Source organism: Dendronephthya gigantea, unplaced genomic scaffold, assembly GCF_004324835.1.
Source record: "Dendronephthya gigantea isolate DGI-Jeju-01 unplaced genomic scaffold, DenGig_1.0 000028F, whole genome shotgun sequence".
In the NCBI taxonomy this organism is placed as follows: domain Eukaryota; kingdom Metazoa; phylum Cnidaria; class Anthozoa; order Malacalcyonacea; family Nephtheidae; genus Dendronephthya; species Dendronephthya gigantea.
This window is the reverse complement of record NW_021163038.1, coordinates 1423037-1439834: the sequence shown is the minus strand read 5'-3', so window position 1 is coordinate 1439834 and position 16798 is coordinate 1423037. Positions and strand designations below refer to the sequence as shown.

General features: G+C 38.3%; 2 protein-coding genes across 2 annotated transcripts; one reads left to right on the top strand and one right to left on the bottom strand.

Moving 5' to 3' along the window:
* Window positions 1-94: 94 nt before the first annotated feature.
* On the top strand, window positions 95-16564 carry LOC114523781 (unconventional myosin-Ic-like). Its single transcript, XM_028544814.1, has 33 exons — window positions 95-435; window positions 997-1112; window positions 3493-3587; window positions 3697-3800; window positions 4176-4256; window positions 4333-4402; window positions 4998-5107; window positions 5416-5625; window positions 5725-5796; window positions 6223-6342; window positions 6580-6650; window positions 7118-7223; window positions 10297-10377; window positions 10903-10994; window positions 11208-11253; window positions 11525-11573; window positions 11954-12000; window positions 12120-12200; window positions 12492-12597; window positions 12766-12883; window positions 13056-13096; window positions 13241-13313; window positions 13421-13497; window positions 13844-13997; window positions 14177-14231; window positions 14434-14541; window positions 14747-14830; window positions 15298-15391; window positions 15490-15554; window positions 15996-16070; window positions 16170-16236; window positions 16344-16414; window positions 16550-16564. Exons 1-33 carry the CDS (start codon window positions 310-312, stop codon window positions 16562-16564), a joined length of 2880 nt encoding a protein of 959 aa, XP_028400615.1. The 5' UTR covers window positions 95-309.
* On the bottom strand, window positions 7332-9742 carry LOC114523632. The gene has a single exon (XM_028544616.1). It carries the CDS (start codon window positions 9523-9525, stop codon window positions 7738-7740), a length of 1788 nt encoding a protein of 595 aa, XP_028400417.1. The 5' UTR covers window positions 9526-9742; the 3' UTR covers window positions 7332-7737.
* Window positions 16565-16798: the final 234 nt, after the last annotated feature.

Below are 16798 nucleotides of genomic sequence, written 5' to 3'. Positions count from 1 at the left end.
CTTGGATTCAAGAGCACGGCGGACATGACGTAATCGGAAGTCAAGGACCGGAAATCGCGTATCCTGAAGAAATATATGGAGAAATATACAACAACATAATTGCTTTCCCAGTCGGCGATTAAAACAGTCAAAATATGCGAAAGTTTAATTAAAACATACTCGGCTTGAACAACATACGTTGAACTACATGCTGTGTGTTTTATCCAGGTTCTTCGGGCAAAGATTTCTCGTACGATTGTAGATTTTTGGAAGAGTTTCTGAAGAGCTAGGTGGAGAGACGGCAGTGCCTTGTAAACATAACGAAACCTTATGGAAAATCAACTACATGCCCGAGATCGGGTCGGCGTTCAGGATTTTGTCCTTTTAGAGGATTTCAAAAACCCCAATGCCTTTGTGGATAATTTGCGAAAGCGCTATCAAGCCGATCTGATATACGTAAGTAAAGATAGACCCTTGTCAATTTTACAGCTTGTCAAAGAAACGAAATACAATTCAACTAACAACTCTACACAACAATGCTTAATGATTTGATAATAATGTCAAACTAGCTTGTGGTGTATCTCCTAATCTAAACAAACACGGCAAAATTTAAGGCCTTTTTTTCTACATTTACAATGTCGAGGCGAGTCGAAAATATACAAATTTATTGAATAATAAATATAAAAACCTGTCACCGCTGGGACGGCTAGGTTGTGAAATTGAAAATGTATAAATTGCGAGCTATTCACTTATTCGCTAGCTAAGATGTTCAAATATTTTTTATAAGGTTACCGGTATTCAATTGACAAACTTCTGTATTATTATATAAGCGACAGTATGACAAAGATTACCTGATAAACTAGACGATATAAATGGTTTGTTTCGTTGGTAAAAAAGCGCCGGTCAAGAATAGGCTTCAAGTACAGCCTATAATAAAAAACCCTCGTCTGAACTCCAAACCCCGCTGTGAATGTCCACAAACTATGTAATAATATTGTGTGCTTTGTCTATTCTTAGACTTATATTGGAAACGTGGTCGTTTCTGTAAATCCCTACAAGAATTTAACGATATATACAAATGAAACAATTGAACAATACAGAGGCGTTAATTTGTATGAACTGCCTCCCCATGTGTAAGTAAATAATTATCATCATTTCAGCTTTAAATATTGCATTTAAAGTATTTAGGTATTGCGAAGATAAGAACATGTAAACAACGGCGTATTTCATGCTCGAATTATCCAATCTTTATGCGACTGTCTGCTTTCTTTCACTGAAAATGTTTATAGAGTAATTGGGATGTAATTGTGTATACTAAACAGATACATTTTCCGCGTTAGGATTAAGTTTTGATGTTTAATCGTTTTGTTGATTACAAAGTATCGAAGTTTGCTCATATTTTTCAAGGCCTTTTAAACATTTTGACCTAATCTGTTTGACCTCGTTCAGGGCAAGCATTAGTATTTGTCAGTGTTGTATGAATGGGAAATTCAATATGGGTGTTTCTTGCTTATGTCTGTTCGAGAGATATTCAATTTTTAATGTCATTCACGAGTGGGTGTTTTGTTATTGAGGGCAAATGATGACAGGAATGAAAGATATGGTCAAGGTTCGTTATTTCCATATATGTGTGGCCTAAAGGTCTGTTCACATTGGATCCAATTCACTTCTGATGGATGTTTTATAGTCTGTTGTCTTGTAATGTATACGAGCAGCAAATCCACTGAAGCTAGTGCAGTACTGCTTTATCAATAACCGACTATATTTCATACGTCAGAAGTGAATTGGATCCAACAAAATTGGATCGTGTGAACAGAGCTTAAAATGTCCAAAGCAATAGGCGATGTTTGCTTTTGACGCAAAGGCCACTTCAGAAATTGGTTTGCGAAAGCATTTGAGAGCGTCCTTTTCAAGTCGCTCTAACGACACTCTAATTCACACAAGTTTCACACGCGATATTTCGCTCGAAACCAAACACTTTTACTCAGCAGTTGATATTGTAGTTGTGCAACCACACTGTAACGCTTTTCACATAATATCCTGCAAAGTATAGCATTTCCATAATTCCATTTATGGCCAAATTAATTTGATCAGTATGGGTAGTCCTATTTCCGTTTGAGAACGGTTTAAGTCGCATCAGCAAATTGCAGAAACCCTACAAGCAAAGCTGTTAACCTTTTAAAATGAAACTAGAAAGACGTCATCTTTTAGTTGCATAAACAATATGTGTAACTGTGTTTGTAAACTTTCTTTTTTCGGTTTCGTAAAAATATCAGGTCAAAAAATTATAATTACTTACTCAATGTTTTGTGATTGTCTTACGGTTATCATAAACTTTGTACGGTTCTGTTGTAGGGTTTATCATAAACTAAGCCGTCTTAAAATTCTCAATTGCAATATATTCTGTTACTTTAAATGGCAGTAGATAAATATGCTTCAAAGTACATTCGACTATTTTCAACCAAAAATGGTAAGGCTGCTATTCAGCCACACTTGATATTAAAATCCTTCCTGCTTTAACGGGATATTTACCAAGTAGAAACCACTTTCATATTGGCGCCGATGTTAACGTGAATACGAAATATTCAAATTGACTCTATTAATAATAGAATAAAACGGCAAAAATTTTAATGTTTTTGGTCTTTGCGTAGACCGCTACTTTTCCGAAACGAAAACTTTAGTTTCATGTTGACAAAGTGGGTTATGCTTTCAGCTTAAGTATTTAATCAGCTGTAATTTATGCAGCGTACAGTACCTTGATCTGTCGATCAGGCTTTGTGGTTAGTTCATCTTCGGACAATTCAAATGTGTTATAAAATAACAAAGCTAAACGAGGAGCCGTCCGTCCGATAATAGAAATCGTACTTTTAACATAGGCTGCAAGTCAAATAAAACGGACTTATGACTACTTTTATTCATCTTCCATGCAAGAAATTCGTAATAGTAGCAAGAAAAACTTCACACGAGCATAAATCTGTCTTCACATGTGCCCTTTAGTTGTCGAAAACAGATTTATTCTTTAGAACAGATCAAAGTAAGAGTTTTGTATTCTAGAACGCCTCAAAACGTAACAAAAGTATTCCAAAATGTAGCAAAGATAAGTGTTGCAAAAAATGTAACAAGCGTGGGAAAAATTCAATTAGAACCTTTCACGCGTGTGAAAAGAACCTTTTCGTACGAAAAGAATCTTTAACGTGAGAAAAACCTTGCGATTAAACAAAATACGGGCTTTAACGTATATTTGCAATAGTAAAATCAAAATCTAGGTAAATTGTCACGCTTATCACTACAGTAGGATGCCCTGGTTTGTTTCAGACACCCTTTGCACCCCGTTCAAAGTGCTCTTGCGTTCAAAGTGCTCTTGTAGTTGAATGGGGACTTCAATTTCAGGTCACAATTATTCCTATGTTGTGACACACAAATCTCGGCGATTCTCGACATTCTCACACCGGGATAATTAGTGATTTGATGCCACCCTAATGTGATCTATAACTTGCAAAATTTTTCGTCTAGCTATGCGATATCTGACGCTGCATATCACTCGATGAAAGAGGAACGCCTGGATCAATGCGTGTTGATATCGGGTGAATCTGGTTCCGGAAAAACTGGTAAGTCGATCACTGATGAATAATGTTCTTTGATATCTTCAATCGATTATCATAACGATAAACACCCAATAATCACAATCAACTCAGTGAACCTGTTTGATCTTTATAGAAGCGTCAAAGAAAATTCTCCAGTACCTTGCTGCGATTAGCCCGTACTCTTCTGAAGTTGAGCGAGTCAAAGATAAATTATTGAAGTCCAATCCGCTTCTTGAGGTAACTATATCTAGTTTTTCTGAAATGGCGGGAAAAAGCTTGAAACAACTTAATATCTCTTGAAAAATACTTTATTTCGGTTTCAAATTTATGTCAGAGATATATTTCTTATAACTAAACGTAATCACAAAATTTCGACTAATTTCATAAAAAAAACGAAAGATATAATCGATTAAATACTGTAGAATGGATTTCTATTTCTACAGTCCTTCTAAGCGCTGATTGGTAAAGGCGGCTGATCTTTCTGACTAACTGTATGAATTTAGTCATTAGGATATATTGTTCTATCCGTACATTCCAGAATAACCATATTCAACCGATTTATTTCAGCGTGTATGTATTATATATAAACATAACATACCTATATCTTTTCAGGCGTTTGGAAATGCTAAGACGAACAGAAATGATAACTCCAGTCGTTTTGGAAAGTATATGGATATCCAGTTTGATTTTAAGGTTTGTCTTGACGGCATTTTGTGGATTCAGATCGCGATATTTCAGTGCTAAAATTTGCCGATCTCGCATTTTCCAGGGCTCGCCCATTGGCGGTCACATCATCAACTACCTGCTGGAGAAATCTCGTGTTGTGCATCAGTGCAAAGGTAAAGCATGCGAAGTCTTTCTATCCAGTTCTATATTTAGGCCTGTTTCAGACGTCGAACCTAATGGTAAAGATAAAGTCTTTGTTTAAGTTCATTTTCACTCGATTCAACGTCTGAAACGGGCCATAGAAAGCCATTTTGCAAGCCAGGAGCCGGTTGTTCGAAAGGCGTTTAGCTTAAACGGTGGATAAGGTCAAAATGGAAAGCAAAACTATATATTTATTGAACAACTGAGCTGAAATATTTCGATGTAAATAGCCCATTGTCAATGGAAGTACATATTTGCACATAAGTACATATATGCATAAGATGCAGATTTAGTCATTCACAAGATGCATGAGAGTAATTTTAGACTTTGGCTTATTCACCGTTTAAGCTAAACGCCTTTCGAACAACCGGCCCCAGGAGACAATTTAGGACGTCTCTACTTTGTATTGCGAGGCAAATCCATAACCGGTACAAGTTTAGGTTACAGTTTTTTGCGTCAATATGAAAATATACGATTAACGGTGACTTTGTAACCGTTCCAAGGCTATATTTTGAAATGAGATACAACATTTTTTTGCGAATTGGTCTTTTTATTTTCCTTTTACAGGCGAACAAAACTTCCACATATTTTACCAACTCCTCCGTGGAGCTGATGACAGTGAACTGGAAAGATTACAGTTGACCCGAGATCCAGCCAACTACAAGTACTTGAATCAGGTACAGCTAGCCCATGCGGTGCATGTCCGACAATGGATCTGTATAAAGAGCTCATGCAAATAAGTGCATGGTTCTGGCTCGATTTTAATGGGAGAACATCGTAGACTAACTGATTGATATAGATAAGAAACGAACAGTTTAATCAATCATGCCGTTTCATGCATGATGATACAACCGTTTTGCACAGACGTTATTGATAACCTAGTTTAGTCGAAGGTGAAGACTGCAGTGAATCTACTTCATGATTGCTCCCCATCAATTTGGTGCAACTTGCATGCTAAAGATCTTCACAATTTTCTTCCAATCAGGCTGATATTTCCGTCATACGAAACTTGACCGACAGAGGAGGCTTTCAGGTCGTGAAAGAAGCTTTAAAAGTGATCGACTTCACAAGCGAGGAACAGAACGATCTGTTTGCCATCGTCGCTTCCATCCTTCATGTCGGCAATATCGAGTTCAAGATTGCCAATGGCGGCGTAGCTCTGATCGATAACAAAGACGTGGAGATCGTTACGAAGGTACGAGAATACAGTGATTCTTATAATAAACATCTTTTTGCATGGATGTGTAAATTGGAATTGCGAGCACTCCGTTTTTAAACTTCATTTTGTTTATAGTTGCTTGGTTGCCCTGATGAAGCACTGGAAAAAGCCTTCAGACATCGTTCCGTTGACGTGAAAGGTGAAAAGGTATGCGGGATTGCGGGATTGCGGGATTGCAACTTGCAGTGCGGTTATAATTTTGAGGGATGGTAATTTGTAAAGAGTGTTCGAAATGCTACGGAAACGTTAGCAGATCGTGAGAAATGTTCGTATTTCACAACTTTAGATGCTTCAGGTGTAGAATTGCATTGCAATTTGCATAGTGTAACATCGCCTTATAAGTTCACTTTACAATTTGCTTTCATTGTAAGAGTTTACTGCGTTCAAGTTCGTACAACGGTCTCGTCTCAGAAGAAAAGGGTGGCTTACCAGTATCAGTGTGTCCCTTACAAAATCCTTTAAAGTACTTGAATATGGGAGGATATTCCAGGCTTACAAAGTCCCTAAAACTCATTAATAGTTTTTAACATTGTTGGGGTTCAGTGTTATAATCTTTCGTCTCGTTTCGTGTAGGTGAAGACGTTGTTGACGATGGAACAAGCCGCGTACGCCAGAGATGCGCTTTCCAAAGGCGTTTACGAAAGGCTGTTTTCCTGGCTTGTGGCTCGTTTGAATACAGCTCTCAAAAGCAAGGTCAGTAGCTTGGAGTGGGGCATCCCATCCACGGTCAAACAAATTTTTGAAGCAGGGAAAGTTTAACGGTGCAACTGGAAAGAGTTGGAAATATACTGAATTTGATAGTCACTAGGAAAGTTTGATTGTAAAACTATCTTCTTCAAGTTGTTGAAGTAAAAAAGTTATTAAAAACTTTGCTTTGAGATACATGAGAAGTTGATATAATTGCTAATATCGTTGTTGGTTTATTATTAGAAATATTTAGGAAAGACATCCCTGCTTGGTATTCTGGATATATATGGCTTTGAGATTTTCGACGAAAACGGGTAATGATCATAACCTTTGAATAGTCAATATCTGAATATAAAAGACAATCGACATAAAGTAAAATGAACAAATAAAAATTAAATCGACAAAAAACATGAAGTAAACAAGATATCGTGAGAGCGCAATTAGTTTAGTTTAGATTAGTTTCAAATCTCGGATGGAAACTGTGAAAATCACATTTTCGCAGTGGCGTAGCCAGCCCGACAATTTAGTCATGCTATGCTAATACTTTGGTGTTCATTGACTGTGAAACCAATGAATTTCTAAAGAAATGAATAATGATAATAATATAAAATTTGCATAGCATGACTAAATCGTCAGGGTGGCTACCCCACTGCATTTTCATGTTTTCATTGGTTATCTTTTCATATAAGACCGTTTGTCGTGGGTGATATTTAGGATGTGGATTTAAGTTATTCATTGAATGTCGAAAGCTTTACTAAATTTTCCGTTCCGTAATTTGTAGATTTGAACAATTTTGCATCAACTACTGCAATGAAAAACTCCAACAACTTTTCATTGAGCTGACTTTGAAATCGGAACAGGAGGAATACATGAGAGAAGGCATCGAGGTTTGTCTTTCGTTTGTGTTTGCATGCATATAACTATACACAGCACGGATGTCACGAGAAAGTATGCCTTTTGAAATCTTCCTGCTGCAATAATATTAAAGTTGGAACATTTCGCTGCATCTGAAGCTTATATAAGGTGTATTCATGAGTCTGTTGTTGTTATGAATCAAGGATTGGTAACTACGAAATGCTATTTAGCTGTGTGATTGACTTGGTCTTATATGAAAAATCAATGATTTATTAAGTTTCACAATAAGATATTCGCATTAAAACCATAGTAAATTCAATAGAGCTTTCTCATAATGACGTTGCGTGGGAAATCTGATGTTACACGATGTTCGATTGGCTCGTCAGTTTTGCGGAGCCAATCAAACTTCGTGTAACATCGGACTCTTCGTGTTGACGTCGTTATGAGAAAGGAAGATGAATCTTTTCAAAACCCTCGTTGATTTGAAATCATTCTAACTTTATCTGCCATAAAAATATTTCGTGGAAAAAGCGTACGTAAAAATGTCTAAAACACAACAGCTGTTGCCAGCATTCTTGCCTCGTTCATGTCAGGAAGTTCTTCCCAACTGTAGCTTCCGAAGTTGAAACCTTCGACTGATTTCAATGTGTTTCCCGCTTCATCATCTCCCCCCAAAACAACGATGGTGTTTTCAATCACAACTGCCGTACACCCATCTCTTTTCCGAAGCATGGGAGGTAACATGTAAAACTTTCCAGTTTTCATGTTATAAATTACAACACTGTTTAAACTTCTACCATTTCTGTCAACCCCGCCAATTATTACGGCATTCTCACCCCATTTGACTGTCGCCATTCGACCCACTTGGTAGGGAAGTGCTGGTAACCGTTGAGCTTCTGTCGTCTCGATGTCATAGCTCAACACACTGTTCATGTTATCCCTGCATCTTCCAGACTTTCCTCCCCCGAAAATATAAATACTGCCATCACAAAGTTCCGTTCCATGATATACCCTTGGTTCAGGCATTGTTGATACCTGTTCAACTCTGTGAGGTGGTTCGAGCATTATTTCGTAAATACGGTTGGAAACGTTGCCTTGGTCGCTATCGTAACCGCCGATAACAAACAAGCTATCGTTGTACACCACACTGCTCTGTGCGTGCATCCCAGTAGGAAGTTTGGCGACGACGTGACCCCAGTCAATTGAGGCATCAGGGATGGGATGAATGCCAATGCTTATCATACTATCCATTGCTCCTTCCTCATCAGAACCTCCTGCTACAGTCGCTTGATTATTGTAAACGAACGAGGACGCGCCTTCTCGATCTCTTGTCATGGGCTTTAATGTGGACCATAGTCTACGACTGTAGTTGAACATTTCTACCGAATCGCATCCAAAACCACCAGCAACAAGTATACGACGTTCGCCATTTGCTTGGTCATCGACATCGTTTGCACCATCCACTTCCGCGTTGTCTTTTCTCTCTTTCTTCTCAATTACTGCTTCTTTGAAGTTGTCAAATCCTTCTTTAACTTCGTTTAAATTTGTCCTCATTCTTTCCATGTCATTGTTCATCTGTCCGAACTTTGCGTTAACGTTTTGCTGAAGGTTTTCCACATTCGTGCCCATGACTTCCAGTTTCGTTCCCATGACGTCAACTTTCGTGTCCAAGTTCGCGAGTTTCGTGTCTGCGTTCTCAAATTGGGTACACGCCGTTTTCGTGTCCGTGTTCGCAAGTCTCGTGTCCACTTTCTCAAGTTTTGCGTTCACGACTCCAACTTTCGTGTCAAGGTCAGCCATCTTCGTTTTCATGTCCGCCATCATCGCAGTGAGCTCTTCGAAATTAACACATATCAACTTTCTGTATTGGCAGAGTTCTCCCTCGTGATACCTGCGATCTCTTTTATTTATCGTCTCACCACAACCTTCATTTCCGCAAACGACTGGCGCAAAGCCGCATTCGGCGACGTGTCCTTCTAAACGTTCCAATTGAACGATATCTTGACATCTTCGGTCGAAATACTTGCATCGAATGCTCTGCTCGTTCAAATAGTTCTTTACAATTCTCGGAGCCTCGGTCAAAGTCTCGGCAGTGAGTTCGTCACGGCAGATTGGGCATGTTTGGGAATTCTTTCGAAGATGAATCGTGATACACCCGCGACAAAAGCCATGTTGATTGCGGCACATCACGGGATCTTTCATTACGTTCTCGCATATTCCACAGCAAAAATTATCGTTTACCTGCGTTTGAAATCTGGTCTCGTCGTATCCAAGAGAAATTTGAGAATAATCCGACGTGATATTGCTTTCTTTAACTAAGTTCAGCCTGTTCATATTCAAATGATGCCGACTGTAAATTTTTAGATTCCTGTGATTCGAACCAATTCGCTGCCGCTTTTAAAAATGTATCTGAAATCTGAATATTTGTGTCTTGTGACCATTGGCTTTCATACGAAATCAATGGGGCGTCTATCTGGTAACCTGCGCGAGACTAAGATTTAATAGGAAATTAGACCCTCGCAGACCGGACGGAAGAAAGCAATTCTTTCGAGTTCATCTCCTGGAAAAAATTTAAGTTGATGTATTATGATTTGCGCGAAGTTAAAGTCCATTTTGACTACTTCGGTGCCCATTGCTTTCAAGATTTTCAAGATCGAGCATCTAGAGCCGGTTGTATCAAGCCCGTTTACTCTTAGCTCTCTCTTGAATGAGTCAACTTGAATATTATGTACTGAATATGTAGTTGTAAACAGTATCCTTGTATTAAGGTTAAAAACATGTAGTTTACTTGTTGAATAAAACGATAAACTTGATTTCTATTTTGAACTTAACCACCGTTTAAGTTAAACGGGCTTGATACAACCGGCCCCTGACCTCAATCACCTCTCCACGTTATCATTCAAGTGCATGCATGTTATTATAGAGTTCAGCTGAAATCTTTTTAAAGCCCGCCGCACACGAGAGCTGAGCTAAAGACCTAGTTTTCGTAAGGAATTCGCCTCGAGAAGCAAGTTTCTCACGTGTGCGGATGGTTTTCGGGCCGAGCTAACTGCCTCGCGAGGTCATTAACTTGACTAATTGTATTACTTTTTGTTTACTTTTTAGTGGGAACCAGTGGAGTACTTTAATAATAAGATTATATGTGACTTGATCGAGGAGAAACATAAAGGAATAATTGCAGTTTTGGTGAGAAAAACTTAAAGCTATGGCTTTTGCTACGGGGCATTTTCTGTAGAATAAAACGAAGATAATGAGAACTGATAGAGCTATCCAGTGTAAATAAAGTTAGTTTAGTTTAGGTTTCCTCCTGTAGTAACACTGGATCAATAAGAGATGATCCTTACTGGACCTCTAGGAAGAACAGTTTAGAACTGATAGAGCTATCCAGTATAAATAAAGTTAGTTTAGTTTAGGTTTCCTCCTGTAGTAACACTAGATCAATAAGAGATGATCCTTACTGGACCTCTAGGAAGAACAGTTTAGAACTGATAGAGCTATCCAGTATAAATAAAGTTAGTTTAGTTTAGGTTTCCTCCTGTAGTAACACTGGATCAATAAGAGATGATCCTTACTGGACCTCTAGGAAGAACAGTTTAGAACTGATAGAGCTATCCGGTAGTTTAGGTTTCCTCCAGATCAATAAGAGATGACCCGCTTAGACCCTAAAGAATAATCATTATGTCACATTAACATAATCGTCTTCTCTGATAGGATGAAGAATGTTTAAGACCTGGCGAGGTTTCTGACATGACATTTTTATCAAAATTGATCACCACCATTGGCAACCATGAACATTTTGTTTGGTAGGTCTATCCTGGTACAGCCTGCGAACGCATTCGCTTATTTCCTGTTGAAGCTGTTAGTTGTGTAGCATATTGTTTGTTTATTGAGATTTGTAATCGTCTTGTAAGAATTTTACTTAATTCATAATATACTAAAGATCAAACGGTTTCTTTGAATGTGGATGATCCATTTTTGAATCAAAGTTTTACTGATTTCTGTTTGAAATATTTCAGCCACGAGATGTCAGATTATGAGGGCAGAAAAGACATAGGACGCGAGGTAAGTAAAAAGCTTTTCACTCCCTCTGCTGATTGGTCAGAACTTTTGAGTTCCAATACCTGATTGGTCAAAAGTTTTTAGCATGACAAACATCTCATTGGTCGAACACTTGTGAAACTCTTGTTGAAACCTTTGTACTTTATTAGTAACTTCGCTAAATACTGAAGTGAGATTTAGCAAAGTGTCATGCTTGAACAAAGTCTGTTTTAGACACACAACGACACTTGGCTACTAAAGGGAGATATTAATGTGTTATTCTCGCATATTGCAGGAGTTCCGGTTGAAACATTATGCTGGGGATGTAACCTATAGTGTTTTAGGTAGGTAGTTTGCTTCATTTCAATAGGAAACGGTTTACTTTTTCAAAGACGTATACAGCAAAGAAGTCATGTGTATATCAATAATCGAATTCTTCGTTCACAGTCATGTTACTTCATGTTACTCTATGTATATTAACAAACCCGCAACTTAATCCTTAGGTTAGGTTTAGGCCTAAGATTAAGTTTATAGTCTATTAGGATTAACCATAATCCTAAATCTAACCTATTCCTAACCTTAATTAGGAATTAAATTCGTTTATTTAGGATTTACTAAACATTACCTTTTGGCTACGTTCGTACTCCAGATATACGCTAAGATTACGGGCAAAACCCATCCATTGATGACCCGGTATACATGTGAATATATTTTTATTTCTCAGGTTTTATTGACAAGAACAACGATCCTCTCTACAGAGACTTGAAAGAGGTACAAAGAACTAGTTACCTTAAGGGCCTTCATGCGGCACGTATACACAAATTTCACACAAACATTGTTACCGTAATGAAAAAAAACAATAGAGTGGGTTTATTGTGTATCTAATCTAGGCGATGTCACTCAGTAAGAACACGATTACATCCAGTGCCTTTCCTCAGAGCGAAATGGCGTGTAAGAAACGTCCTGGAACGGTAAGTTTATAATCAAATTGACACCTTATTGCTCAGAGCTTGCCATGGGCATCGCAAATGAAAGCGTATGTTCAATTCTGCCGGAAGACCTTGATGATTTTTCTCATGCAACTGTTCCTGACTTAGATCTGAGCAGACGTTCTTCTCGAAATTAGGACGTAAATCGTTCAGAAAGTTATCCTTAAATCGAAGTGCAACGTAATTAGTTTGGCCTCGCATTTTGCACAATGTCCAAGAAATAAAGACAAAGCTTATTTTTAAACGTGAACAACATTTCTTTCGTTCTCGTAGGCGGCAACTCAGTTTAAAACAAGTCTGAACAACCTCATGGGGATTTTACTATCAAAACAACCTTCATACGTTCGTTGTATTAAACCGAACGATTCTAAACGATCAGGTGAGTGAGTAAGCAACATGTTCCAGGCATATAATTGCAATTGAAAGATTGCCATCACATTGTAGCTTCTTTCTATCCACTGAACATCATCCCCAATAAGTTCAATCGAACGAGATCCACTAAAAGCCAGTCAATCATTGTATATTAGTAATATTTCGATTCGTTCAGCTGCCTTCGACGAGAAGTTAATTCATCATCAAGTGAAATATTTGGGCTTGATGGAGAACCTTCGAGTGAGAAGAGCTGGTTTCGCTTATAGAAGAAATCATAAAGTTTTTCTTCAAAGGTAAAGCTCGGAATCCTTGCAATGCTTTTCTCCAGCTCTTTTTGACAAGTAGTTCGTTGTATATTCGATGCCTGTAGCTGGCTGACTTAAAAGCTAGCTGTCCAACCTCACACAACTCACTGTACACATTCCTTTTCGACTCCAGTCATGTTTATGCGTTCTTGTTTTCAAGGTACAAAGCCCTGTGTCCTGATACTTGGCCTATTTGGGATGGTATGTGCATCTAAAAATCTGCTTTTAATACCGCTAAAACCATCGTTTCAGACGTGCCTAAGTTTCTACTGGCACTCACTTTTTAGTACACAGTCGGAAGCATCGTCATTTAATAAGTTAACGAAATTTCTTTCATTTTCTAAGGAAAACCTGAAGATGGCGTATTAAAGTTATGCGAACATTTGGGCTATAAACAAGACGAGTATAAAATGGGAAGGTAGGATGTTCGAAGAATTTCGAAGCCGCAATGAATGGCTCGATGTTGTGATAAAATCGAGGCCTACCATCCTTCTTTCTGATGTTTCTTCAACCGTTTCAAACCAGGACGAAGATCTTTATCCGAAATCCTCAGACACTGTTTGCCACAGAGGACCTCTTCCAAAACAAGAAACACTATCTAGGTGAGAAAATGAGCGATGTCTTTATGTGAGGGGGAGGAGGGAGTGGGGGCTTCACTCCCTCCTCTACTCCCCCCCCCTTCAGGGAAGGTATACTCTGTCCTCTTCCTTTGGCGTAGTATTGTTTGGGAAAGATACAGAATCCTGTAACGGAACGTGACAGTATTTTACTTTTAATCAAAACAACACCGTACCTCGTGCATGGACAGAAGTGAACTTGTTAAAAGAAGTGAACTTGTTGTCTCCCAGAGCTATGCTTTGTCGTAGGGTGATGTCTGGACCCTGCTAGATTACGAGATTCGCGGATTTACAAAATGGGTACAAAACGTGCGATGTATTTTTGTTGTAGCAACTGTGATCCAAACGCGATACCGTGGTTACAGCGCGAAGAAAAATTACCAGATCATCAGAATGGCGGTCACTGTCATCGCTGCTCACTGGCGCAGATTGAGTGCTCAGAGACTCAGAGAAAGACGAAAGCGAGCGGCTGCGGCTATCAGAAAGTATGTTGATTTGTCAAACAAGAAATAGCTCAAAATTTGCGGTCACCTGGATAAGATTTCCTTTTAACTGCATGTGAGGGTTGAATGTAAAATGGGAGATCCCAATCAATATTGGTCTTCATAAAGCTTGTTTATTCTTGCTGAGATGGTTTCTAGTCTTGATGTTGTCTCAACTATAGGTTTATCAAAGGTTTTATGACGCGCAATGAGCCTGCAAATGAGGAGAATGCCTGGGTGAGTGTGATCTATAGCATGGCATACAGAGCACGCATTCAATACCATACCATATACCGTACCGTACTGTACCGTTCCGTTTCGTGCCGTGCCGTACCGCACCGTTCCGTACCTTTCCGTACCAAACAATGTAACACCGTACCATATTTTCATGTAATGAAACACTGCACCCATTAACCTTGTTATGCGATATTTTTCACAGTTCATATGTTGCACGAGAAAGTGGTATCTTGTAGAACTGGCTAAGAACCTTCCAAAGAATGTGTTGGACAAATCCTGGCTCCCCCCACCACCGCCAGCTGTCAAAGAGGTATGACAAAGGTCGACGTAAAATCATAAAACTTAGGGAAATAACTTGGCTTTGGTGAATGATTAAATTCACTAACTCAAAGTTTAAAGTCACAACTGGGTTAAAACAAACTTTAAATTTGTATTACGTACAAAAAGCTCGCCTCATGTTTAGAAAACAACCGAGAAAAAATCTTAAACTTTGATATTTCACTTTGAAATCCCAGGCATCAGAATTACTTCATGTCTTGCACACTCGCGCAATGGTTAGGAAATATGTCCGCGGTCTATCAGCCGAGAGAAAGGCACAGGTAAGTATTAGAACTGATAGAGCTATCCAGTATAAATAAAGGATCAATAAGAGATGATCCTTACTGGACCTCTAGGAAGAACAGTTTAGAACTGATAGAGCTATCCAGTATAAATAAAGTTAGTTTAGTTTAGGTTTTCTCCTGTAGTAACACTGGATCAATAAGAGATGATCCTTACTGGGCCTCCAGGAAGAACAGTTTAGAACTGATAGAGCTATCCAGCATAAATAAAGTTAGTTTAGTTTAGGTTTCCTCCTGTAGTAACACTGGATCAATAAGAGATGATCCTTACTGGACCTCTAGGAAGAACAGTTTAGAACTGATAGAGCTATCCAGTGTAAATAAAGTTAGTTTAGTTTAGGTTTCCTCCTGTAGTAACACTGGATCAATAAGAGATGATCCTTACCGGACCTCTAGGAAGAACAGTTTAGAATTCTTCCCCTGACGAATAGCTAATCTTTTCCTAGCTTACAATGAAGTTGGCCGCTAGTGATTTATTCAAAGGAAATAAAACGTGCTACGAAGAGAGTGTTTCTGAACCGTTCAAATATAGCAGATTGGGTGCGTATATCGAAGATTTAAACACACAGGTCATTCAGACAGCTGGTCGACACGCGTATATTATTGACTTAAGATGGCATATCTGATCGCATCTTTAGACTCAAGTCAAGAGGCGATGAAAAAGAGTGCTTTTGATCATCTTATCAATTCTGAAGTAACAAAGGTAAAGGAATCCAACTCGTCATCATCAATGTTTAAATGAAACTTGATGTGAGGATTAGACATTTTCAACATTTGCAATGCACTAGAATTTGATTTAGACATACAAAAACAGAATCCAACGTAACGTCTAGAAAGATCATTTCATAAGTAACCCAATGTTGAGGAATGTTTCAACTGGTTACGTACGAAGATAGCTTTTGCTCTTCTTCGCGCTAGGGTTGTGTGTGTTCGTGGTAGTCGTTCTTGGAGAACTGTAAACATTCCTTCAACTACAGATATCTCGTTGTCGGAATGGAACTCTAATATTAGATAAAGTAGTTTTCTCTAGTTTATATCTAAGTTTATATGCGTAATTTTTTTTCCTCTTGTATTGTGCATGCTTTATAAAAAGTATGTGATATCGATTAAATGTTGAGGAATTTTTTTGTATGACATCATTTAGTATTGTATCGGTGTGGTGAAATACGATCGCCATGGTTACAAGCCAAGATCACGTGTGCTCATCGTCAGCAATCAGGTAACGTGAGAAATTTTATAATAGCAGTGGATAATAACCTATTTATGAAAGAACTGGATAGAGAAATATGCCCTCAATTTGAATTTTCTGCACATGCAGGCAACATACTTGCTGGAACCATCAAATTTCAAAATTAAAGAGAAGGTTTTGCATTCCGAGTTAATAGGTATTGTAAGATTTTTATTGTTTTTTCGAACAACAGTTCTCGTTTCTATGTTTTGCTTTTCACTACAAAACCCTTTCCGTTACATGCTATCCGAACTTTTCATTCAGGAATATCTGTGAGCTCTTTGGGCGATAATATTTTTATACTTCACACAACTTGTGAACAGAAAGGCGATAAGGTAACTCCATTAATATTACCACTCATTAAATACAGCTAACTGAGCTAAGGGCAAGGATGTGTCACGTGTGTCCCATAATAACATGTGTACCTGTTTCCTAACAAACACAATGATGATTATCATAATTTTTCTCAGTTTCTTAACTGCTAATGGACCTTTTGCATAATAGACCAACTTACGATCTAGTTGACAAGAAGGAAATAAATCACCACAGCTAAAAAGAGCATATCGAAATTAGTATAATTGCCAAGTTTGGCCGCAAAATTTCAAGTATTACCGAAAATATAGCCATGCAAAGTAGCCAATTTTGTAGCCAATTTGTGTGATTCATAGATATTCTCGGTTAGTGTCATTGGTGTGTCTATGGATTACAGCATGACATTG